The 26,242-nt window shown below is 38.8% G+C and overlaps 1 protein-coding gene across 1 annotated transcript in view; it reads left to right on the top strand.

The window, feature by feature from the left end:
- Positions 1–26,242, top strand: part of GTF2F2 (general transcription factor IIF subunit 2) — a 163,475-nt gene that overhangs the window by 119,679 nt on the left and 17,554 nt on the right. The window contains exon 6 of the mRNA XM_001154142.7: positions 12,583–12,682. Within this exon, the coding sequence (XP_001154142.1) occupies positions 12,583–12,682 (100 nt within the window). The remainder of the gene's footprint in view (positions 1–12,582; positions 12,683–26,242) is intronic.

The following is a 26,242-nucleotide window of genomic DNA, read 5'->3' on the forward strand; positions in this document are numbered from 1 at the left end:
AGACTGTAGTCTTGATGCCAGTGGTTATTTCCCACTTGTGTCATGACTTTGCTGCTTCTAGTAATAACTCTTTGTTGCTGCTTTGTTTAAAACAAAAAACCCCTGGAATATAGATATATATAGATCAGGACAGCCAACTAGTGGCCTGGTATAGCTAGTGTATGTTTTTTTGGTTTTGAAAGGGTTTTCTGTTGGTTTGGTTTGGTATGGGAGAATTGCTCATTTTAAAAATTGAATTAGTTAGCAATGTTTGTTAAGTGATTTCACAGAAAATTATAATTACTGGCCGGGCAGAGTGGCTCACACCTGCAATCCCAGCACTTTGGGAGGCCAAGGTGGTTGGATCACCTGAGGTCAGGAGTTTGAGACCAGCCTGGCCAACATGGCGAAACCCTGTCTCTACCAAAAATACAAAAATTAGTCAGGCATGGTGGTGGGCGCCTGTAATCCCAGCTACTCAGGAGGCTGAAGCAGGAGAATCGCTTGAACCTGGGATGCAGAGGTTGCAGTGAGCTGAGATCGCACCGTTGTACTCCAGCCTGGGTGACAAGAGGAAAACTACCTCTCAAAAAAAGGAAAGAAAATTATAAATTCTTGTCTGAGCATGGGGGCTCATGCCTGTAATCCCAGCACTTTGGGAGGCCCAGGTGGGCGGATCACTTGAGCTCAGGGGTTTGAGACCAGCTGAGCAACATGGCAAAACCCTGTTATTACAAAAAAAAAAAAAAAAAAAAATTACAAAAAATTAGTCGGGTGTGGTGGCATGCATCTTTTATCCCAGCCACTAGGGCAGCTGAGGCAGGAGGATCAAATGAGCCCAGGAGGTTGAGGCTGCAGTGTGTCGTGATCATACCACAGACCACTGCACTCTCCAACCTGGGCAACAGAATGAGACCTTGCCTTAAAAAAAAGTAAATAAATATAAAAAATATATATATATATATATCTGCATTCTTAAATAGTTAGAAGATCTGATAATAAACACTGTGCCTACATTCCTACAGGGTGATAAACAGCTAGAGCTGAGTACTTGCTACCTACCTGGGGTGGAGCATATTCTCTATTTTCTGGTTCACTCTAGCCCCAGCTTCTCTCTCTTATGTTCTACTGCACTGGACAGGCCCCTGTAGACATTTGAGTTTGTGATTCTCTTCTACCATCCAATAGATTTTCTGCAATGGTAGAAGTGTGTTATATCTTTGTTGTCCAGTATGATAGCCACTAGCTACATGTGGCAATTAAGCACTTGAAATGTGGCTAGTGTCCTTGAGGAGGCGAATTCTTAATTTTATTTATTTTTAATTAATTTAAATAGACACATACGGCTAGTGGCTACCATATTGGACAGTTGAAGTCAATAATGGAGTATTTTCCTTTATTGGCTATTTCCTACAGAGTGAAAAGCAAGCCTTAATGCATTTTATATCTATTCTCTTAAATGCTGGATCTAAATGTTAGCATATATTACTGTAAGCCTTATGATTTGAAAACCAAATAACCCTCTCTGATGAAATGGAGCCTGAGACTTTTCTTCTTTTTTCCTCCTTATTTATTTATTCAATGCACTGGGTTTTACATGCCTGTTCTGGGCCCTAGGCATATGATCATGGTCCCTGTTTTCATGAAGCTTACAGATAATTAATAAATATTTGTAAGAGATGCTTGCCCAAGTAATTTAATATTTACTATCTGTAATCCCTTCAGTAGCCCTGCCAGATAAGGATATAATACATTTACTTGTTAATTCCAAGCCCTAAAATTTCCTCATTGCCGCTTAGATTCACTTCTAATAGATTGACGTATACTTACTATTGCAGTCCTCTGAAAAGCATCTTACTCCCAAAATATTGAAACTTCCTATAAAGGTGCTGTTTTAAAGCTAGGCTTCTTCATATCTTTTTCATATTAGTAAATCAGCTCAACCCTCACCCTATTACTTCACCTGGCCTTTCTCCTGGCCTTCTGTCTGCCTTCTTCCAAGCCGCGTCTTCTGCTGGCACTTCTTTTTTTTTTTTTTTTTTTTTAACTTGACTTTGGGCCAAGTGTGTGTGCTCTCACTCACGGGCAGTCTCAGTAACTCTACTGCTCTTCCTGCTTCTTGCCATGAAAACTTTTTTCCTCCTTTCACCCTGCAAATGTCAGCCTCCGTCTCCCCCTTTCAAAAATGAAATACACATGTTTAGAAAATACACATTCTTTTGTAGAACCTATCCTTTAAAAAATAACAAATTGCAATCAAATGCACAAAAGATAGATGAATACTGATATGATATATTTATGTTTTTAAATGACTTCTACATTGACAGTTGCTGGTGGAAACATTTGTTGTTTAGTGTTTTTGTAGTTGTTTAATTCCATTGATAACGAGATTAGCAAGGCAGTATTATGGCTTTTGCTTAGACATGAAAATAGTCCACCTGTATTAAATTAGGCAGAATTATAGTATTTGTTAATATAGGACTCAGCCTTTTTCTTTGTGATCTAATTGTCTAACAAAGGTGTCATTTATTCATTTGCTTAAAGAATATTTATTGAGTTGCTATTATGTGAGAAATGCTGTACTTACAAATGAGATAAATGGAGGATTTATTGACTAAAACTTATAGATTTCTCTTCCAAATCTGCCAGCAGTTTAGATTGAGAGTTTGGCATTTTTTCGTTTAGTTAGGTCTTACCAGTGTTCATCCTGTAAAATACTTGGAGGATGTATATGCTACTATTATTTTTATTACATGAATTTTGTATTTTCAGAATATACACAGTAATTTGTAAATTAAATTCTCAGTATAGTACATAACTTTTCACAAAGTGTAATAATGAAGTACAGTTGTTTCTCGGTATCCCCAGGGGATTGATTCCAGGACTCCCTCACATACCAAAATTCTCACATGCTCAAGTCCCTTATATAAAATGGTGTTGTATTTGCATATAACCTACCTCCATCCTTCTGTGTACTTTAAATCAGGGGGTCCTCAACGCCTGGGCCACATACTGGTCCGTGCCTGTTAGGAACCAGGCCAAACAGGTGGAGTGAGCAGAGGGCAAGTGAACATTGCTGCCTGAGCTCCGCCTCCTGTCTGATCAGCAGTGGCATTAGATTCTCAAAGGAGCATGAGCCCTATTGTAAACTGCAACTCCGAGAGATCTAGGTTGCGTGCTCCTTATGGGAATCTAACTAATGCCTGATGATCTGGGATGGAACAGTTTCATCTGCCACACCCTCCACGCTGTTGGTGGAAAAATTGTCTTCCACAAAACCAGTCCCTGGTGCCAAAAAGGTTGTGGGACCGATATGTTAAATCATCTCTTGATTACTTTACAATACCTAACACAATGTAAATGCTGTTTAAGTAGTGGTTATACTGTTTTTTTTTTAAATCCATTTTGTTTTATTGTTGTTTTTGGGTTTTTTGTTTGTTTTTTGAGACGGAGTCTCACTTTGTCACCCAGGCTGGAGTGCAGTGGCACAATCTTGGCTCACTGCAGCCTCCACCTCCTGGGTTCAAACGATTCTTCTGCCTCAGCCTCCTGAGTAGGTGGGATTACAGGCAGCTGCCACCACACCGAGCTAATTTTTGTATTTTTAGTAGACACACAGTTTCACCATGTTGGCCAGGCTGGTCTCAAACTCCTGACCTCAAGTGATCCGCCCACCTTGGCCTCCCAAAGTGCTGGGATTACAGGCGTGAGCCACTGCGCCCTGCCAGTTTTTTGTTTTTTTAAACAAATATTTTCTATCCACAGTTGGTTGAATCTGCAGGTACCCAATATGCATATACAGTGGCCCAACTGTAATTTTGACAAGGGTAATTATGAACCATGGTTATGTCCCAATGACTTAGTGACACTGAGTTACTAGGAGTCTTTTTTTCAGTGTTATAAAGGAGAATGTGCTTTTTCTGTGTGTGTATAGAATTGTATTAGTTGTAGGGAGGCTGATGACTGTTAAGGAGAAATTACTTTGAACTAAGTTCGTGAAGTTTTTATTAGAGATTTTATTCTGTTATATGACCTTTTATGGGACCATATAGAGTTAGGATTAATAGCATGAACCCTAGATTGAAAAGAGAAAATTCCAATTTTGTTTTGTTTTTGCTTACTATGAGGAAAAAATGATATTGAGATGATATAGGAAAAGTTCTTACCACAGTTTCCAGCACATAGTAAGTGTTCTTTAAATGTTTTATTTTTGTTACAGTTGTCATTTTATTCTTGTTGTATTTCTCTGCTAGGTAGCCCTTGAGCTTTGTTTTTTTGATGGGAAAAAATATGAGCTTAAACTTACTCTTTAGGTAATAATAATAGAAAGACTAGTAATTCAAGAAGTTGATCTTGACTGTTTCCTTATAATAGTAACAGAGCTATTTAATTTTATATGACCAAGGTTATACAATGATAGTCATTGTTAGTCATTATTTCTTCCTCTTTTTTTGAGACAGAGTCTCACTCTGTTGCCCAGGCTGGCGTGCAGTGGCACAATCTTGGCTCACTGCAACCTCCGCCTCCTGGGTTCAAGCGATTCTCCTGCCTCAGCCTCCTGAGTAGCTGGGATTACAGATGTGAGCCACCATGCCTGGCTAATTTTTTTGTATTTTTAGTAGAAACGGAGTTTCATCATGTTGGCCAGACTGGTCTCAAGCTCCTAACCTCAAGTGATTCGGCCTCCCAAAATGCTGGGATTACAGGCATGAGCCACCATGCCCAGCTGGTCCTTATTTCTTGTCCGGAGAAATGAGTTGCTCTTGAAGCTTTCTACATCAGATGTTTGTATCTATTTTAATATAAGTGTGAGACAGAAAGAGAAACTGATATCTTCATGTAAAACATTAAGAATTCAAAATAGAAGGTGGTAATTTTTCTTCTCTTATTTTCAACTGGAATAGTTTTTCTACATCTGAAAATGGAACACGTAATTTACAAATTTTCAAGTAAAATATGGTGAATCCCATAGGAAACAGTTTTACAGAGATGTAGTCTGTCTACCCTGCGTAGGTTATAGTTGCTGAAGCCAGAAATCTGAGCCCAGCTATTCTTTAAAAAAATTTTTTTTTAATTTTTAGTAGGTTTTTGAGGAACAGGTGGTGTTTGGTTACATGTATAATTTCTTCAGTGGTGATTTGTGAGATTTTGATGCACCCATCACCCAAATAGTGTACACTGTACCCAATGTATAGTCTTTACGCCTCATCCTCCCTTTCCTTACCTCTCCCACCACCACGTCCCCAAAAGTCATTGTATCATTCTCATGCGTTTGCATAGTTTAGCTCCCACTTACAAGTGAGAACATACAATGTTTGGTTTCCCATTCTTGAAATACTTCACTTAGAATAACGGTCTCCAACTCCACCCAGGTTGCTGCAAGTGCCATTATTTTCTTCCTTTTTATGGCTGAGTAGTATTCCATGGTGTGAATATATATATATATATATATACACACACACACACACACACACACACACCACATTTTGTTTATCCACTCTTTTTTGTATCTACTAAAAATACAAAAAATTAGCCGGGCATGGTGGCAGGCGCCTGCAGTCCCAGCTACTCGGGAGGCTGAGGCAGGAGAATGGCGTGAACCTGGGAGGCGGAGCTTGCAGTGAGCCCAGACTGCGCTATTGCACTCCAGCCTGTGCAACTAGCGAGACTCCATCTCAAAAAAAAAAAAAAAAAAAAAAAGTATTCCCTTTTCACCACATCCACGCCAACATCTATTATTTATTTATTTATTTTACTTATTTTGAGACGGAGTCTCGCTCTGTCGCCCAGGCTGGAATGCAGTGGCCGGATCTCAGCTCACTGCAAGCTCCGCCTCCCGGGTTCACGCCATTCTCCTGCCTCAGCCTCCCGAGTAGCTGGGACTGCAGGCGCCCGCCACCATGCCCGGCTAATTTTTTTGTATTTTTTTTAGTAGAGACGGGGTTTCATCGTGTTGTCCAGGATGGTCTCGATCTCCTGACCTCGTGATCCGCCCTCCTCGGCCTTCCAAAGTGCTGGGATTACAGGCGTGAGCCACCGCGCCCGGCCTTTTTTTTTTTTTTTTTTTTTTTTTAAATTATAGCCATTCTTGCAGGAGTAAGGTGGTATCATATTGTTTGAGCCCAGTTATTCTTGATGCCTTTATTTCTCCTTTATCTTATTTAGGCACCACTTTCTATTGAATCTATTTTCAAAATATTTCCTAAATTTGTTTAACTTGAGTCCCACTCCTTTACCATCACCCTGTTCCAAGTGAATATTATCTTTCCTCTGGATTGGTACAGTAGCTTTCCTAGTCAGTGATGTCCATTTTTGCCCCATTCTATTCTGCAAATAGTAGCCAGAGGAATATTTTTAAAACACAAATTTAATTCCTTGCTTAAAAATTCTCTGATTTTTCATTAATCTTAGGATTTAAAATACTTACGACAGCCCATATATTTCCTACTTGCCTTCCTAGATTTTACTCTGTGTAAATTCACTTTAAAATTAAGCTTCATTGGCTGGGCACGGTGGCTCACGCCTGTAATCCCAGCACTTTGGGAGGCCAATGCGGGCGGATCACGAGGTCAGGAGCTCTAGACCATCCTGGCTAACACGGTGAAACCCCGTCTCTACTAAAAATACAAAAAATTAGCCTGGCGTGGTGGTGGGCGCCTGTAGTCCCAGCTACTCGGGAAGATGAGGCAGGAGAATGGTGTGAACCCGGGAGGCGGAGCTTGCAGTGAGCCGAGATAAGCGCCACTGCACTCCAGCCTGGGCGACAGATCAAGACTCTTGTCTCAAAAAAAAAAAAAAAAGTTAAGCTTCTTGGCTGGGCACGGCGGCTCACGCCTGTAATCCCAGCTCTTTGGGAGGCTAAGGCGGGCAGATCACTTGAGGACAGGAGTTCGAGACGAGCCTGACCAACATTGCAAAACCCTGTCTCTACTAAAAATACAAAAAATAAAATAAAAATCAGCCAGGTGTGGTGGCGCATGCCTGTAATCCCAAGAATCGCTTTAACCTGGGAAGCAGAGGTTGCAGTGAGCTGGTATCACGCCACTGCACTCCAGCCTGGGAGACAGAGAGACAGACTGTCTCAAATTAAATTAAGCTTCCTGAATATAAGCTATTCTGTTAGACAGATACCTGGTTTTTTTGTTTGTTTGTTTTGTTTTTGAGATGGAGTCTCTGTCACCCAGGCTGGAGTGCAGTGGCCGGATCTCAGCTCACTGCAACCTCCGCCTCCTGGCTTCAAGCAATTCTCCTGCCTCAGCCTCCCAAGTAGCTGGGAGTACAGGTGTGTGCCACCACACCCGGCTAATTTTTTGTATTTTCAGTAGAGACAGGGTTTCACCGAGTTGGCCAGAATGGTCTCGATCTGACCTCGTGATCCACCTGCCTCAGCTTCCCAAAGTGCTAGGGTTACAGGCGTGAGCCACTGTGCCCGGCCACCGGTATCCTGTATTTTATTTTTTCCCAAGTATTTTAGTGTTTTTGATGTTATAACTCAGGCAAATAATTTAGGGACTACTTTCAAACTTCACCAACTTGAATTTCCAAGAATACCATTCTGAAGTTACCTAAAATTAAAATTGCAGTTGTTGTTGTTGTTGTTGTTTGTCTGTTCATTTGTTTTTGAGATGGAGTCTCGCTCTGTTGCCCAGGCATGAGTGCAGTGGCGAGATCTCAGCTCACCACAACCTCTACCTTCTGGGTTCAAGCAATTCTCCTGCCTCAGCCTCCTGAGTAGGTGTGATTACAGGCGTGCATCACCACACCTGGCTAATTTTTGTATTTTTAATAGAAACGGGGTTTCACCATGTTGGCCAGGCTGGTCTCGAACTCCTGACCTCATGATCTCCCCACCTCAGCCTCCCAAAGTGCTGAGATTACAGGCGTGAGCCACCGTGCCTGGCCTGATTTTTTTAAATAAATGGAGTTTTATTTCATTAGAATGAATACTAGTTCAAGCTTGACTAAATTTGTTACTTGATACTTAATAGTCTTACATTGTGACAAATAGATATGCGTGATTTATGACTAGAATAGCAATTATTTTACAGATGTACTGTATGTTTCCAAGCACTTTCTCTATGTCTATGGGGAACACCAGAAGGCTGGTTAGTCCTGGCATTTGAAGAATATATATTTATATTCTGAATTTGCACCAAGTTTTTTTTGTGTTTTTTTGTTTTGTTTTGTTTTTTGTTTTTGTGTGTTTTGTTTTTTTGGTTTTTGGTTTTTGTTTTTGAGACGGAGTTTCGCTCTTATTGCCCAGACTGGAGTGCAGTGGCGCGATCTCAGCTCACTGCAACCTCTGCCTCCTGGGTTCAAGCAATTTTTCTGCCTCAGCCTCCTGAGTAGCTGGGATTACAGGCACCTGCCACCATGCCCGGCTAATTTTTTTGTATTTTTAGTAGAGACTGGGTTTTGCCATGTTGGGCAAGCTGGTCTTGAACTCCTGACCTCAGGTGATCCACCTGTCTCTGCCTCCCAAAGTGCTGGGATTACAGGCGTGAGCCACCACTCCCAGCCAGCACCAAGTATTTTTTTTAATGGTTTACAAAACAAAGTAAAATGTAGCCTGGCTTTATCTAAGTGATCAGCCATTATTTTTCTATTTCTGTTTCTTGAAAACAACACTGTATTTTTTAATTTTCTGAAAAAGTGGAGACTCATTTTTTAAAATGGTCAGGGTAGCCTTTTAGCTTGCTCCCAAGTCAGCCTAATACCTCTGTGTAGTTTGTTTGGAAATATGTGGTGCTTTATGAACCACATATTTCCAAATTATATTATTTTGTACAAACCTAGATAAACCTTACCTTGACTTTGAAAGCATATCAAGGTCAGTAATGTTTAATTTAGTACATTGTTCAGTGATGAAATGGAGTTGCCAGTTGTTCTTGTCACTTCATGAGATAGTGTTAAATGAATTATTTAGTGTTAAGGACCCTGCTAAATTATTTTAAACAATTCAAAGCGAGTTAAAGTATTTTAAGATTTAGTTCTTTGTTATATTTTCAGTTCATACATTAACCTTTTTAGTTTTGAATCATAAGTTGTCCTCTTTTAATTAAAACCCTTGTGGTTGCCTTTTAAATGTATGATAGAACAGTTAAATTTTTTAAATGAGTTTATTTTTTTAAAAAAATCAGTGTTTTCCTTTATGTAAAAGGTTAAATGCTTTGAGGATAAAAACTGCATGACACTGTATGAGTGATGAAATTGGCTTTTAGAATTGTAGAATTAAAATTGAAAGGAAAGTGTGCTGCATAAACCTGAGTCTGGATGCAGTGGCTACAAATAAATTCAAGTGTAAGAGTGTGACCAGAATAAGCTACCGTTTATAAAGAAGCACTTCACTAAACAAACTGAAACCCTGAGGAATTTTCAAATTGTGAAGTAATGGGAACAATCATTTAATATGGAAGGAAGGAGCTAGTGCATGCCTCCTTCCTTGAATGTCTCATAAGATCAAATCGTGGAGATGACTGAAACAGGGAAGATAATTTAGCGGCAACATAACAGATTACCATTTAGAGAGGCCAAACCCCTGAGAGCTGATTGCATTAGAGGGGGATGGGGGGCTAAGATTAGGACACAGGTGTGTTCAGAAACAGGCTGACACTTAGTTGTGTTTCCCACCCACTCCCATCCCCCACCAAGTTAACACATTTAGCTGTCCCGACACTTTGTAAACATTCCTATATCTGTCTTCAATCTTTTTTCTCTCTCTAAAGGTTTATCTCTTAGAAGCTTTGACATAACTTTCCTTGGAGGAATCATTTCCACCTAATCTTTTTGCCTTATCTCTTTTTTTTTTTTTTTGAGACAGTCTCTCTCTCTCACCCAGGCTGGAGTGCAGTGGCACGATGTTGGCTCACTGCCTTCTGGGTTCAAGCGATTCTCGTGCCTCAGCCTCCTGACTAGCTGGGATTGCAGGTATGCACTACCATGCCCAGTTCATTTTTGTATTGTTAATAGAGACAGGGTTTCACCATGTTGCCCAGGCTGGTCTTGAACTCCTGACCTCAAGTAATCTGCCTGCCTCCACCTCCCAAATTACAGGTGTGAGCCACTACACCCAGCCTGCCTTATTTCTTATAAGCATGAGCAGCTCTGCTCCAGTTTACTCTCAAAATGCACACCTTGGGATTAATATTTTCTTTTTATCAGTATGCAGTCAGTTGTCCTACCATCCCTCCATCACCCTTGTTCATCTTCAGTACTGCAGTTAATTATAGTATTAAATGCTTGTCTTCCACTAGAGCAAGTCTTTACTGCTATGTCTCCAACCTCTAACCCAGTGCCTGGCAGAAGTGGGTACCCAGTAAACACTTGCTGGATAATTGACAGCAAGAGGCTCCTTCCAGAGTCTGGCTGTGGCACAGCTGCAGCCAGAGGCAGATACAGGAGAATGGTAGGGAGAACTGGAGAGATACGCAGGGACTAGATCCCAAAGAGTCTTAAAGTCCTATGAAGGAACTTGTGCTGCACCCCGAGAATAGTAAGAGGCCATCGAAGAATCATTAATCTAAATCCATCCTTGGGTTGCACATCTCCCTTCTAGACTCTAGCTAGTTGATTTCTCAGTCTTAGCAAGAAAATTTAATCCTTGTTCATAGAAACTCTGTGTGGCACATGAAAAGCAAAGTATAATTGTAAGTATTATTTATGGTTACATATCCAGTAAGTTTCTAAAGACACTTCCAGAGAACTTTTTGTACTTTATAAAGTAAATCATCTTGTGTATTTAAAGGATAAGCATGGATTTATATGTAACTGGAATAATTTAAATATTTACATTTCCATACAGAAATGAGTATACTGAATTTGGGGATCTTGGTAAAAACAAAACCTATGGCATTTTTAGATTTCAAATTGAAAAGGCAGTTGGTAAATATCTTATATCTTCTCAGCAATTTGATAGTATGTACCTGAAAATAAGCAGAAGTAAATAGAGAATTATCTTCATCCAAGGAATTAAATAATAAGAATGTTATACAGACACCTTTTATACTTAATTCTGCTTTTGAAGGAATTTAAAATGGAAATTGTTTTTAATTTCTATTTTATTGAACCAAAGAATTTAAAGTCCCATTCAAATAAAATAATACATAATGTTAAACTTGTATTATTTTTTAATAGCCAGCATTTTTGTGGTTTTCAAATGAACCATCCAAGGAATTATAGTATTTCTTCTCTTTTTAAGAAAGTGTACTTCTTCAGGTTATAAAAGTAATAAATACTTATTGCAGAACATTTAGAAAACAAACAAACTTAAAATGCATCCAGTCTGATCTCTTCCTTCCCATCTTTCATGTTAGTTTCACCATTTTAAAAAACTGCCTTTTTTTTTTAATTAAAGGTAATTTTCTAACATCGTTTTCAATTTTTTTGCTGTAACCATTGCATCTCACTGCTTCCTATTGGATTCATTTTCCTTCTTACTGAAATAAATTCTTGAGTAGTTTCTCAGTGAGGATCTATAAATAATAAACATAAGCTTTTGTCCAAAAATGCTTATGTTTTACACTTACTCTTCAATTGTAATCTAACTAGATATATTAGGCAATTTTCTTAAAAAATTACAATCTTATATTTTGATATCTTGCTGATGAGTTTAAAAGGTACAGTGATAACTTTTGCGTCATTAAAAATAGTTGGCTTAGAAAGCTGTACTTTTCCTTCCTTAAAACAGTTTTTTAAATTTACTGTGCTGATATACCAAGTGAATTAATTTTCTAAATAAGTAAATGATTATGAGTCTTGCTATACTTAATATAAAACAAAATATCCTAAGATAGCTACTTAAATATACATGTACTAGTCAACTATTGTTTTATAATATACTATACATGGTGGCATATATTTTCAAAAGCAGTGTTTTGAGTTATATTTTATTTTCTGAGACATGGTCTCTCTCCGTTGCCCAGGCTGGAGTGCAGTGGCACAGTCACAGCTCACTGTGGCCTCGACCTCCCAGGCTCAAGTGATCCTACCACCTCAGCCTCCTGAGTAACTAGGACTACAGGCACTGTGCCTGGCTAATTTTTTTTTTTCTTAATTTTTTGTAGAGACAGGATCAGTTTAGATGGTGTCCTGCAGTAGTTCTAGAGCAGTGCTGTCTAATAGAGGTTTCTGTGATGATAGAAATGTTCTCTCTCTGTGCTGTTCAGTAAACCTTGAGTGTTGATGTATTCTCTTTTTATTTACCTTTATCTTTTATCAGCTGAGTAGACATTTTGAATTAATAACTTGATTGATTTTAGACCATGTAATTTAAGATGATTTATTTTTACATGAAGATTTTTTCCCCCAGAAATTTAAGGCTGATTAGCTTCTTGGTTTTAGTGGTTAAGATTTGCCTATATAATAAGCGGGTGAAAAGTACATTGTGGCATTATAATGAGTTAGTTTGTATATTTAGCTTGTGTACTGGTTTCTGCATTATAGTCACGTATATTCAGTGCATTTTTAAAGTATTAAGGCTAGTGTATCCTCTGAGGTTACCTTTTTATATATTAGTTTTCATTGAATAAGAATTATAGAAATAATAACTCTTCATATTTCACTCTGCTAAACAAGAGTGTTAATAATGCCTTATTTTTTTTTCAGATTGCAAATAGAAGAGTCTTCCAAACCTGTGAGGCTATCACAACAGCTGGACAAAGTTGTAACAACCAATTACAAACCTGTTGCTAATCATCAATACAATGTAAGTCTTCTGCTTGTCTCTTTTCATTCTTTTATATCTTCATTCTTTTCTGTATCATAGAGTCTTAGGTTTCCAAAGAACCTGAGAATTTACACACCTTGCCATCAGGTGCTTGAATTACAGTACCTGATCTGGACTTAGTAAGGAATATGACAATTTGCTAAAAGTACAGAAAAGATGTTCACTCTACATTGCAAGTTATATCATGGCAAAAAGAAGGCAACCACTGTTTAAAGTACCCTTGATAAATTTTTACAAAGAAGTAAAACACTTCAATTCTCAATGTTGCTGATGTTTTAAATTACAATGTACTAACTAAATATTAGTTTTACTATTTTTAAAAATTATTCTATACCTTTGTGATGAACCATAAGAAAGTTTTTAATGTGTTAACAAAAAATTTTAAAGGTCATGGAACAGCAGTAATTTTTCTCATTGATTATTAAGATCACTTTGCCTAATTTCAGCTTTCACAGGCGTTTTAATGGTCTCATACTACCATGCAAAGTGAGGACCATCTGTACAGTAGTACTCCCTTGTCCACAATTTCAAAACTTTATGCAGTTTCAGTGACCCACAGTCAACTACAGTCAAAAATATTGAATGGAAAATTCCAGATATAAACAATTCACAAGTTGTAAGTTGTGCAACCTTCTGAGTAGTATGATGAAACCTAGCACCATCTTGCTCCATCCCATCCATGATGTGAGTCATTCCTTTGTCCAGTATATCCACATTGTATATGCTACCCACCCATTAGTCACTTAGTAGCCCTCTTGGTTAACAGATCTATTGACACATGATAAAAAGAAAGAAGAGGCTGGGCGCGGTGGCTCACGCCTGTAATCCCAGCACTTTGGGAGGCCGAGGCAGGCGGATCACAAGGTCAGGGAGATCGAGACCATCCTGGCTAACACAGTGAACCCCGTCTCTACTAAAAATACAAAAATTAGTCGGGCGTGGCGGTGTGTGCCTGTAGTCCCAGCTGCTGGGGAGGCTGAGGCAGGAGAATGGGAGGCGGAGCTTGCAGTGAGCCGAGATCACGCCACTGCACTGCAGCCTGAGTGACAGAGTGACAGAGCGAGACTCCGTCTCAAAAAAAAAAAAAAAAGAAAGAAAGAAGAAGAGTGAGTACAGAACACCAAGATATTTTGAGAGAGTGAGAGAGAGAGAGACCACATTCACAGACTGTTATTACAGTATATTGTTAGGGTTATTCTATTTTATTATGGGTTATTTTTGTTAATCTCTTACTGTGCCTAATTTATAAATTGAACTTTATCAGAGATATGTATTATAGGAAAAACCATAATATATAGAGTTTGGTACTATCCACAATTTCAGGCACCAAGTGGGGCAGGGAGGTGTCTTGCAACATATCTCCTGCCAATAAGGGGAAAGTATTGTATATTTATATTTCAAGACTTTTTTATTGTTGTGTATCTTATATGTACTATATGTATTATACAATATACACATTTATCGCATACATATTATGTATACTTTGTGCCAGGTATTGGTCTGAGTGCTTCGTAAGTAATGACACTTAATCTTCATACCAACCCTATGAAGAAACTACAACAGATAAGGTAACAGGCAGAGAGACTGGCTTACCTGAGGTGGTGCAGCCAGTAATTTATCAGTCCAGGTGTTGAACTCAGGCAGTCTAGCTTAGGAGCCATACTGTTAACCACTGTGTATGTTGCTGCTGGTGATTAGCAGTTGCTAAAAGGGCTAAGGGTTTTGGGTTTTGAAATATCTGTAATGTAATAAGTGTGATGGTTTCCTGAAAATAAAATACCCAAGTTAAGTCAAATAGCAATTAACAGTTGGAATTTTGTATCCCACTTTGTTGTTTAAGATTACCTTTGATACTGAGTTTAGGAAGAAAATTTTCTTTAAGACTAGCCTTGGCGGAGTGCGGTGGCTCACGCCTGTAATCCCAGCACTTTGGGAGGCCAAGGCAGGTGGATCACCTGAGGTCAGGAGTTCAAGACCAGCCTGGCCAACATGGTGAAACCCCATCTCTACTAAAAATACAAAAATTAGCCAGGAGTGGTGGCAGGCACCTGTAATTCCAGCCACTCGGGAGGTGAGGCAGGAGAATCGCCTGAACCCAGGAGGCAGAAGTTGCAGTGAGCCAAGATCACACCATTGCACTCCAGCCTGGGGGACAAGAGTGAGACTTTGTCTCAAAAAAAAAAAAAGACTAGCCTTTAGTATCAACATTTATTAAGTGACGCAGGATAGCATCTACCAAACTACTACTTTATGATATTTGAATGGTTATTTTATATGAAAGTAGCAAATGCCACTAGGGCTAAGTAGATATCTTAAATGAGTGGAACAATGAAATTTAAGAAAGTCAGTGTTAGAGACTGTGTGAACTGGAGTGCACATGACCCATATAAATACATTCACATTTTGAAATTGCTACACTATGTGAGTTAAACAAACCAGGTAAAAGTTCAACTGCATTCAGCCAAGCTTCCATTTTACAGCCTCTGGTTATGCTTTAGGAGGAAAATAAACTAAAGGACAGGTAAGGTTTCAGATGATCCAGAAGAGGTATTTTTCTGTTGTTTTCTGACTTAGATAAATAGATTAAAGTCCACGTCTTTGTCCTCTTCCATTGTAGTCTTTTCTACTGTTGGATGGGAATACATACAGTTTTCTGGAGCTACGTGTAAATAGAGATTCTATTCTACTTTGTAAAACAGTATAGATCTTAGTTGTTTTTGCCTTTCTTCCTCATTGGTGTGCTGCTTCTGTAGCTCCTGACTCAGCTTTTTTATCCTTTTATGGGCCAGGCTTCTCTGTGATTTCTACCCTTGTGTATATTTTTATTACAGTGGGTACAAGAAAGACTGCACTTTCATAGGCTGTAAAGAGTTGTTACCTTTCTAGAGGGAAGTTTGGTAATTTATGCCAAATGCACTATAAAAGGATATATCCTTTGACCTAGCAGTTTTGTGTCTAGGAATTTATTATAGTGAGACCAGTGCTCAATGATATATATACAATAATGCTTCTCTCTATTATTTAAGATAGGAAAAGTTTGGAAACAAGTGTCCCAAGTTGGGGATTCATTAAATAAATATTTTAAGTCATTATTTTTGGATGGCAGGATCTACGTGATTTTATCCTAATTTTCTTTTTTATAAAATCTTTTCCAATTGTTGAAATTGTCACAGTGAGCACGTATTGCCTGAATTGTTGGTAAGCAATAAAGTTATGTTGGGAAGGGGAAGATTGGAAAGGAAAGAAAGCCAGGGAAGAAAGCCATAATAGTACCTTACTGATTGTCTAAGATTTACCTTCTTTAAACAAGTACTTTTTAAATATCTGCTTCGTGTCTGAGATACATACCCCTGGTGAATAAAGTAAGTACAAACATGTTATATTCTGAGCTCCTTAGTATATAAAGCTATAGCACCCTCTATAAAGATAATTAACATTAAGTGACATTTTAGTTCAAGATATCAACCTTTGTTAAGGTTGTCATAGTGAAAATGAGTCATAGTAATGAATCTTTGATTAAGATTTTTACATCCAAACAAAGATTGACTATAATCTACCACATTGCATTTGAATGTTTAATCATTATTTCTTTTGGGAGTAAACCAGGATAGGCACCTGCATAGCTTTAAAAAACATATTCAGTATTGTAGTGTAATACCAACTATAGAAAGAGTATAACATTTTTGTTATTTATTAGAAGAGGACATTGACTTTTAAAAGACTGAGAAACATAAACGAACACAGGTCAGCAAGAATGATTTAGAGGAAACATAATAAAGACTTTTAATAAAAAATTTTAACTCGATATAATGTTGAAATGTTTTGAAAGTCTTGCCAGATTAAGTTATATAAACATGAAGCTCAGTGTTTCATTCTAACAGTTGAGCTTCTTTGAATGCAATTTTCAGAATAAAAATTCAAAAAAAATTTGTACAAAAAAGTGAAAGAGGGACTGGGAAATTGCATATGTATTTGAAAAACAATGTTCCTACATTTGGTCAGAAAGAAACTACCTTGCATTTACCCACAGTTTTTTCACCCACCTATGGCAAATAGATGAATTTACCTGTATATATGTAAAGAAAATATCCAATTTTGTTCTTGGAGCTATTCTAAGAATTAAATTCAGATTTATCTTTTTAGTTCACAAACTATCAGGGTATAATGTCTGTCATACTTGCCATTCAGAAACCATCTACTGGGCCAAAAAGAATTATATGATTATTTTTATCTCTTAGAATACTCCATTGAAATCGCACCCCTGAAAACCATCTTCTTACTAGGATATGACATGTCAGGTTTTTTTCCCTAAGTGGCATTTCCTGTACCTTAAATCTTCATTGAGTGTCTGAAACTTGAATCAGTTCATGTAGGTCAGCATTTTCCACAGTAAATTTTTTGTAACATAAACTAGGTGAGATGGTCAGATAAAAAGGATTCTGTGTTTAAAAAACTTGTAGTTTCTGATTATATCCTCCTCTTAAATTGACACTTCACTTTAATATACTCAAGATTAGGAAGCTTTAGGAATTTGTTTAATCCTGCACTTACAAACATTTGAACATCAAATTTCCCCCATTGTTTGAAGTAGTGAAAACAGACATTGGGAAATAACGGAGATGTCAAAGTATGGTTTACAAGAGGGCCCACTGGGTGAGGGGGAAAATTATTATATTTATATTATTATAAAACTTACATGTATCTTGTTTGGCACCTAGTAAAGGAAAGAAACTGACCTTTAGAAATACTATGTAGATTGACCCTGGCATCTTTTTGCAGCTCCTGTGCTAGTCGGTCGTTTTTCAGCAGAAGAGCGGAAATGGGACAGGACAGAGGGGTTGAGCGTTGTGCCTTCATGTTTTCATTTGCTTTCAGCTTTTTAGCATTGGTGCTCAATTCAGAGATTTACAGATTATAGTATCTATTTTTAACTAAACTCAGTCTCAACAAATGATTTCTGCAGAGAAACTGTCAATTAGAGATAATACTAATAAACCAAGCATATGTGAACAAGAAAGTGAAAAACTGAACTTCTCTTGCTTCTAAAAATGGTTTATCAGTCAATCTTTGAGGTGACAAACAGTGATGACGTAATCAGATCTGAAAAGAACTTGGCCCTTCCAAAAAGGAAATTATCAGTATCATTTTAAATATGGCTTGTCATGCCCTGTCTTTAATGATGACTCAGTTAGTGTCTATGGTGGAATCAAAAACAACTCTAGATATTCCAAGCAGAAAAGAATGTAATGTAGGGAGTTAGTTACAAATGATTTAGGAATACCAAATGGATGGGCTGGAGTTGCAAAAGGAAGAAGAGATCAGGAAGCTGCTGCAGAGGTGCTCCTGCAATACAAAAAAAAAAAAGAAGAAAAATCTCCCTCCCTCCCACTTTCATTCTCCTATTGGCAGAACCCCAGCTGGAAACCCGCTAGCAAGGGAATCTTGGAAATGTAGCCTGCAGACCTCTTGCCACCCCGCCCTTACCACCAAGGCTAGAGTTGAAGACTTGTTGCAAAATAACTGGCAAAGTGGCCCTTGACCTTTGTGAGTGTTGTACCTTGTTATATTAGCTTAGCTATTGCTGATACAAAGCTATCATGGTGTTCAATGTATTTAAAAACTAAGCATACAGAACATGAATGCAAATCACTGTATTTTGAGAGCAAAACGAAAAGGTATTTTGTAGTTTTGACAAAACTTACTCTTAAAATTATGTATACTCTTTCATCCCTTTAAAATTTTTTATCTTGTGTATGCTTATATCTATTTATAAATACAGTAGTACGTTTGTCCAGTTTATAAAGATATATGCATAGCTCATGCTTTTAATTTTTTGCTCACAAAGGTGTATAATCAAAGTTATAGAGTCAGCTGATGAGTAAGGTTCTTTGCAACTCCCTCCAACTTTGAATCCAAGTAAGGGCGACTCTGTGTGTTCTGGTTGACTTTGTGAACATCGTATCTAGCCTATGTAAATTTCATAGCATTCTTTTATGTATTTCATGGCCTCTTATAAACTTTCTCATAAGGAATTCCTTTTCTTCTCATAAGGAATCATGTCCTCTGTTGTCTAGACATTTGTTTTCGGTGTTGCTGTATACTAGAATCACCTGGGAAGCTTTTAAAGAAGAAAAATAGGCCGGGTGCGGTGGCTCACACCTGTAATCCCAGCACTTTGGGAGGCCAAGGCAGGTGGATTACCTGAGGTCAGAAGTTCGAGACCAGCCTGACCAACCTGGTAAAACCCCGTCTCTACTAAAAGTACAAAATTAGCTGGGTATTGTGGCACATGCCTGTAATCCCAGCTACTTGGGAGGCTGAGGCAGGAGAATTGCTTGAACCCGGGAGGCGGAGGTTGCAGTGAGCCAAGGTCATGCCACTGCACTCCAGTCTGGGCAACAAGAGCGAAACTCCATCTCAAAAAAAAAAAAAAAAAAAAAACAGAAAAATACCCTCAGAAACTGATTTGGTTAATCTAATGAGGAGGCCAGCCATCTTAAGTTTTTAAGCTTCTTGGGTAATTCTAGTATGCAGCCACTGAACCAAAGAGATGAGAACTTTTTATAGTTCTGCCATCTCCTGTTGAGGGTGGGGTGTTCAGTAATGGTACTTAGAAGGAAACCTCTTTCTAGCAAACCTAGAACTTTTTTTTTTTTTTTTTTTTTGTGAGACAGAGTCTCGCCCTGTTGCCCAGGCTGGAGTGCAGTGGCACAATCTCGGCTCACTGCAAGCTCCGCCTCCCGGATTCATGCCATTCTCCTGCCTCAGCCTCCCAAGTAGCTGGGACTACAGGCGCCCGCCACCACACCTGGCCAATGTGATCCGCCCATCTCGGCCTCCCAAAGTGTTGGGATTACAGGTGTGAGCCACCGCGCCTGGCCAAACCTAGAACTTTTTAAAAAGAATTAATATTTCTTTTTTTTGTTAGAATTTCTGCCCCACAGTTTGAAAAAATAAGTTTTCTCTCTCTCATTTTTTTTTTTTCTTATTTCTGGTAAAAGCTCTTGGCCAGAAAGAACTCAAAAACCTTAACTGTGCTCAGATGGGTAAGAGAAAAAAAAGAAAAGCTTACTTAGTAAACTGGTTGTTGAGGTAAACCCCCAGAAACTAGAAAGGAAATTCATTTTTATGCATATATGCTCTGTTCCCTTCAGTGTGGCAGCCGACTGTGTTAGTCTGCAGAACTAAGATTTGGGGTTTGAGTGGTTGATCTTTTAAAGTTCTATGCATAAATTTGAATTTTCCTAAATAAAAAGGATGTTTGTAGGACTATATCATGAGGGCTTTTCAGTAATATTTGCCTGTTATAATACATAGTATAAGTATACTACATGCTTTGTCCATTTGAATTTGCACACAAAGGACTGACCAATTCTAAAGAAATAATTTCCTCCCAAGAGATAATGACACACTAGGCAGAAATAGAAGCATTAGTTGAGGGGAGGGGGAATAATATCTCATAAGGATTTAACATGCAGAACCATGATATTCAAAGCTGTCATGCTCACTTCAAAAGTTAAAAGCCTTTACAAAGACTGCCTTGACAAAACAAAGTATTTCTGCAAACAATAATCTAGAAGTTTATGGATGTCTGTATTATAAATTTTAATTGGTAGTGGGTGGCATTTATAGTTTTAGTCAGTGATTACAGTTTCAGTAATGATGGTTGAACATATATATACCAAATCCACAAAGGATTTTCAACATTTGGTTGCATTTTAGTCAAGAATAGGCTGGGCGTGGTGGCTCACACCTGTAATCCCAGCACTTTCGGAGGCTGAGGCGGGTGGATCACTTGAGTTTGAGACCAGCCTTGAGTTTGAGACCAGCCTGGGCAGTATAGCCAGACCTACCTCTTCAAAAAAATTTTAAAAATTGGCTGGGTATGGTGGCATGCCCCTGTAGTTCCTGGAGTTCGAGACCAGCCTGGCCAACGTGGTGAAACCCTGTCTCTAATAAAAATACAAAAATTAGCCAGGCATGGTTGCACACGCCTGTAATCTCAGCTATTCAAGAGGCTGAGGCAGGAGAATCACTTGAACACGGGAGACGGAGGCTGCAGTGAGGTGAGATTGCGCCACTGCACTCCAGCCTAAGCAACAGAGTGAGACCCCATCTCAAAAAAGAAAAGGTTTGGGGGCCGGGTGCAGTGGCTCAAGCCAGTAATCCCAGCACTTTGGGAAGCCGCAGTGGGGGGATCATGAGATCAGGAGATCAAGACCATCCTGGCTAACACGGTGAAACCCTTTCTTTACTGAAAATACAAAAAATTAGCTGGGTGTGGTGGCACGCGCCTGTAGTCCCAGCTACTCAGGAGGCTGAGGCAGGAGAATCACTTGAACCCGGGAGGCGGAGGTTGCAGTGAGCTGAGATAGCATCACTGTACTCCAGCCTGGGTGACAGAGCAAGACTCCATCTCAAAAAAAAAAAAAAAAAGAATAATTTGTGTTCTGTTGTGAAAATTAATTGTATATGATGGATTTTTTGGTAAAAATTTGTAACTGAAGACTAAAGTACTTTGTGAATTGACATTTATTTCTATATAGTCAGTTGCGCAGTGATCTGTGATCATTGGATAGAAGATTGGTAATTAAAATTCACACAATATAAAAGCTGTTTCTACTCCAATCTTACTAAGATTTGTAGTGGCTGCCAACAAGTTAGATATCTGACTGCTTTAATATCATTTCCTTACAGTGCCTGAGCTCCACTGAGAAGCAAAATGCCCAAAAGGCAAAGAGCTAAAAAGAGAAGAAATAACATTATCTCAAAACTGTAATCTTCTCCTAAATAGAATAGTTCATATCATTGGTAGTTTATTTGTACAGTTAATTTTATTTGTAGTGTCAAGTTGTGAATATAGTATTAAGATTACCATTTCTGCACTGTTTAGTTTTAAAAAATTACCTCAGTGACCTTGGTTTTGTCCTAACTATAAGTTATTAATAACTTAATGGCCATGGAAATTATTTAAATCCCCTTCGATAATTACACATACACTGGAACTACTTATTTGATACCACAGAGCAGAATTTGGATTATGAGCCTGTCTTAGACATTATCAAAAAAAAAAAATTTAACTGGCTGGGTGCAGTGGCTCATGCCTGTAATTCCAGCACTTTAGGATGTCAAGGTTAGAAGATCACTTGAGGCCAGGAGTTTGAGACCAACCTCGGCAGTATAGCCAGACCCTATCTCTTCAAAAAAATTTTAAAAATTGACTGGGTATGGTGTCATGCCCCTGTAGTTCCAGCTACTTGGGAGGCTGAGGCAGGAGAATAATTTGATCCCAGGAGGTTGAGACTGCGATGAGCTATGATCACACCACTGCACTCTAGTCTGGGCAACAGAGTGAGATCCCATCTCTAAAATTAGTTAACTAATTAAAACAATAATATTTTTGTAGTACAGTATTAGTTAAATCTTTAATTTATTTTTGAGACGGTGTCTCACTCCGTTGCCCAGGCTGGAGTGCATTGGTGCATTCTCAGCTCACTGCAGCCCCTGCCTCCTGGGCTCAAGTGATCCTCCCACCTCAGCCTCCCAAGGAGTTTGGACTACAGGTGAGTGCCACCACACCAAGCTAATTTTTGTAATTTTTGTAGAGGCTGGGTTTTGCCATGTTGCCCAGGCTGGTCTTGAACTCCTATGCTCAAGCGATCCACCCACCCCAGCCTCCCAAAGTGCTGAGATAACAGGTGTGAGCCACTGCGCCCGGCCTAATCTTTATTTTGTTATTTATTTATTTATTTATTTATTTATTTATTTATTTATTTATTGTCTTAGAGACAGAATCTCACTCTGTTGCCTAGGCTGGAGTGCATGAGTGGCATGATCATAGCGCACTGCAGCCTCAACTTCTTGGGCTCAAGTAATCCTCCTGCCTTAGCCTCCTGAGTGGCTGGGACTACAGGCTCGTTCATGGCTAAAGAGATGGGTCTCACTTTATTGCCCAGACTGGTCTCAAACTCTTGGTCTCAAGTGATCCTCCCACCTTGGCCTCCCAGAGCACTGGGATTACAGGTGTGAGCCACCATGTGTGGCCATAAATTTTGTTTTAAAACAATCTTCTATAAATTATCCCGTAGTTAAACAGTCCCTGAGGACATTAAAGAGATGTTCTGTTTTTATTTTTGAATAAATTTAAATAAATGTAGGATTAAATTTAAAGTACTTAAATTTCTCTAGTGAGGAATGTTTCTGTTTTGTTCTTGCTATCGTTATTTTGTATGTCTGGGTTTTCAGACTAAATTTTTTTTTTTTTTTGAGACGGAGTCTCACTCTGTCACCCAGGCTAGAGTGCAGTGGCGCGATCTCGGCTCACTGCAAGCTCCGCCTCCCAAGGTTCACACCATTCTCCTGCCTCAGCCTCCCGAGTAGCTGAGACTTCAGGCGCCCGCCACCATGCCCGGCTAATTTTTTGTAATTTTAGTAGAGACGGGGTTTCACCATGTTAGCCAGGATGGTCTCGATCTCCTGACCTCGTGATCTGCCCACCTCGGCCTCCCAAAGTGCTGGGATTACAGGCGTGAGCCACCGCACCTGGCTTACAGACAACATTTTTAAGAGTTTTTGTTTACTACAGATTATGTAGTCAGGATACCTTGAAACTATGCATCCAGGTGGCTATCCTCAAGCTTTGGGCTCGAATAAACTATATAGTTAATTTTATTTTCTGAATCTCATTACTTAAGATTGACATATGCCTGTCAAGGACAATAACTACCATGGTTTCCAGTGCTTTGATGAAACCAAACGCCATGCATCTGAGGTTTTATGTTGTTGGAGCATTCATTGCATCCCTGGGGGTTGCAGCTCTCTGTAAGTTTGCTGTGCTGAAGCAAGAAATAAGGCATATGCAGATTTCTTCAGAAATTAGGATTCCATGAAAGATATTGAGGAGATGAGGAAGGCTGGTATCTTTCAGAGTGCAAAGTGGTTTGGGAATATAAAGAATTTGCTTGGATTGAATCACATGGAAGTTCGTCACTGACTTGTGTTCATGAACTATGAAACACTAATATCTAGGCTGAGAAAGAGTTCGTCTTGATAAGTAAACAATTAACAAATATTTCGGACAGGAAAAAAAAAAACAGTTTTTGTTCACTAGGCAAATGTAGAGGTAGGCTGCAGTGCCCCCAGGAACTAAACCAGTGATATACATGTTAACACAGAAAGATAAGCATATATTTTTAGTCTGTTTTTCTAATTTTAAAGAGAAAGCACCAACATTAACTTCAATTTGAGATTGAAGCATGTAAACCAAGATTTTTTTTTTTTTAATTTTTTTATTTTTTTGAAACAGAGTCACTGTGTTGCTGAGAGTGGAGTGTAGTGGCACGATCTTGGCTCACTGCAACCTCTGTCTCCTGGCTTCAAGCGATTCTGCTGCCTCAGCCTCCCTAGTAGCTGGGAATACAGGCGTGTGCCACCACGCCCAGCTAATTTTTTTGTATTTTTAGCAGAGACTTGGCCGTGCTGGTCTTGAACTCCTGACCTCAAATGATCCGCCCACTTTGTCCTCCCAAAGTTGCTGGGATTACAGGCGTGAGCCACTGCGCCTGGCCCCATGATTTTTGAAAAATCTGGGTAGAATTCGGTAATTTTCTTACTACTCATTAATGTTACTAATTACAACTTAATCCGACCCTTACTCTTATCCCTAGTGTTGATTTTAAAGTTCTTTTCTAATTTATTAATTTTTACCTTTGATTCAGGTCCTCTTGCATCTGACATGTGACTCTGGGTTGGGACAACTTGATAACAACACTTAAGTTTTCTCTCCACAGCCAACTAGAATGTGCACCCTCTGTAAAGTAGGTTATCTTACTTTACCAGTGGGCTTATTTGAAAACATTTTTCATGTTAAACTTCCTAGCTTCTCCAATCATTTTACACAAGAAACAGCCTACTGAAGGTGGAAACTGAGTATACCATCACTTCTCTGCTATTTCCTGAATTTAACTTGAGACTGAGGCCAGGCGTGGTGGCTCACGCCTGTAATCCTACCACTTTGGGAGGCCGAGGCGGGCGGATCACGAGGTTAGGAGTTCGAGACCAGCCTGGCCAACATAGTGAAACCCTGTCTCTACTAAAAATACAAAAATTAGCTGGGCATGGTGGTGCACACCTGTAATCCCAGCTACTCGGGAGGCTGAGGCAGGAAAATCACTTGAACCCAGGAGGTGGAGGTTGTGGTGAGCCGAGATTGCACCACTGCACTCCAGCCTGGGCAATAGAGTGAGACACCATTTCAAAAAAAAAAAAAATTGAGACTGGCTGGATTTCAGTCTTCCCTAACAATACAATCTGTGTCATTCATTTGCATTTTTTTTAGCATGGTGATCTTGTCCTAGGTAGCTCTTTGTCCACTACTGCATTTAAAACGCTCAAGGCCCTCCCCTCTATAATCATTTTAATCCATTTAAATCCGTTTTAGAAAGAAAAAGCTGTCTTACTCTCCCCATATCTTAGCGCAATGCCTAGCATATAGTTATGCTTAATCTGCTGAAGCTCAGTGGAGTTTGAGTTTTACTCCCAGTTTGTACATATCAAAAAATGAAGATGATTGAGTCCTTTCCCTTTGTCTCACTCCCAACTTTATTTAATTGAAAAATAGATACTCAAGGTTTTCAGTTACCTTTTACCACTAATTTGACAGTCTCTCATAAGACATATTTTTAGTTTTAGTATCAATAAATCAATGGAAACTAAATTTTATCCTTTTATAAGAAATCTTTATTGTTAAAATAAAGTAAGCTAACTACCTGAGGCTATTTGTGGAATAATTTATTTGTAAGTTTTTAAATGTATCCCATTGTTTTCGAAGCTAGTCCCCAGATTATAATTATTCCAGCTGACCCACAGGACATTCTTCTCTGGCAGTTTCCACCCAACCTACTGATGCTTTCTTCACCAGGTTGGCCCCTTCAACAAGTTTCTGATGGTTTATACAAGTGAAGTGTTCCTAAAAAGAAACAAACAAATATCTCAATTAACTAAGTAATAGAACAGAACTTGCATATTTTAAGTAAAAAGGGTGATGTTTTACAATTGAACAGTCCCAGGATGGTAACAGTAGGAGGGAACTTCTTCATTGTGTTAGTGCCACTGCTTTTTAAGCTGGCATGCATGGAGGTACACAAAACTGCAGAATAAACATAACACATGGTCCTGAAGTGTCATTTTTATTTGGATAATAGATACTGTATTTTTTTACTTCATGTTAAAAAATAAAGATGTATTATACAGGTGAATTTAGAGGTCACATGAAGTTTTAAATGGGAATTTCAGAAAAATGGTTTGCTTGTGTCTGAAGTGATAAGTATATACTTACCCCTTTCTCTTGTTAAACTAACTTTATTGTATGGGAAGAGAAACAGGTTCAAGGAGGTTGCACAGGGTCAGGATGAGAAAAGGTCCATGTCCTTTCCTTTTTACCAATGCTTCCCAAACTTTTCACTCCGTAAAGAACCCGTTTTATAATCTGCCTGCCTCCAAGAACCCCACATTTGAAAGATGTTACCTATGAAACTGCAT

This window comes from Pan troglodytes, chromosome 14 (genome assembly GCF_028858775.2).
Source record: "Pan troglodytes isolate AG18354 chromosome 14, NHGRI_mPanTro3-v2.0_pri, whole genome shotgun sequence".
Taxonomy (NCBI): domain Eukaryota; kingdom Metazoa; phylum Chordata; class Mammalia; order Primates; family Hominidae; genus Pan; species Pan troglodytes.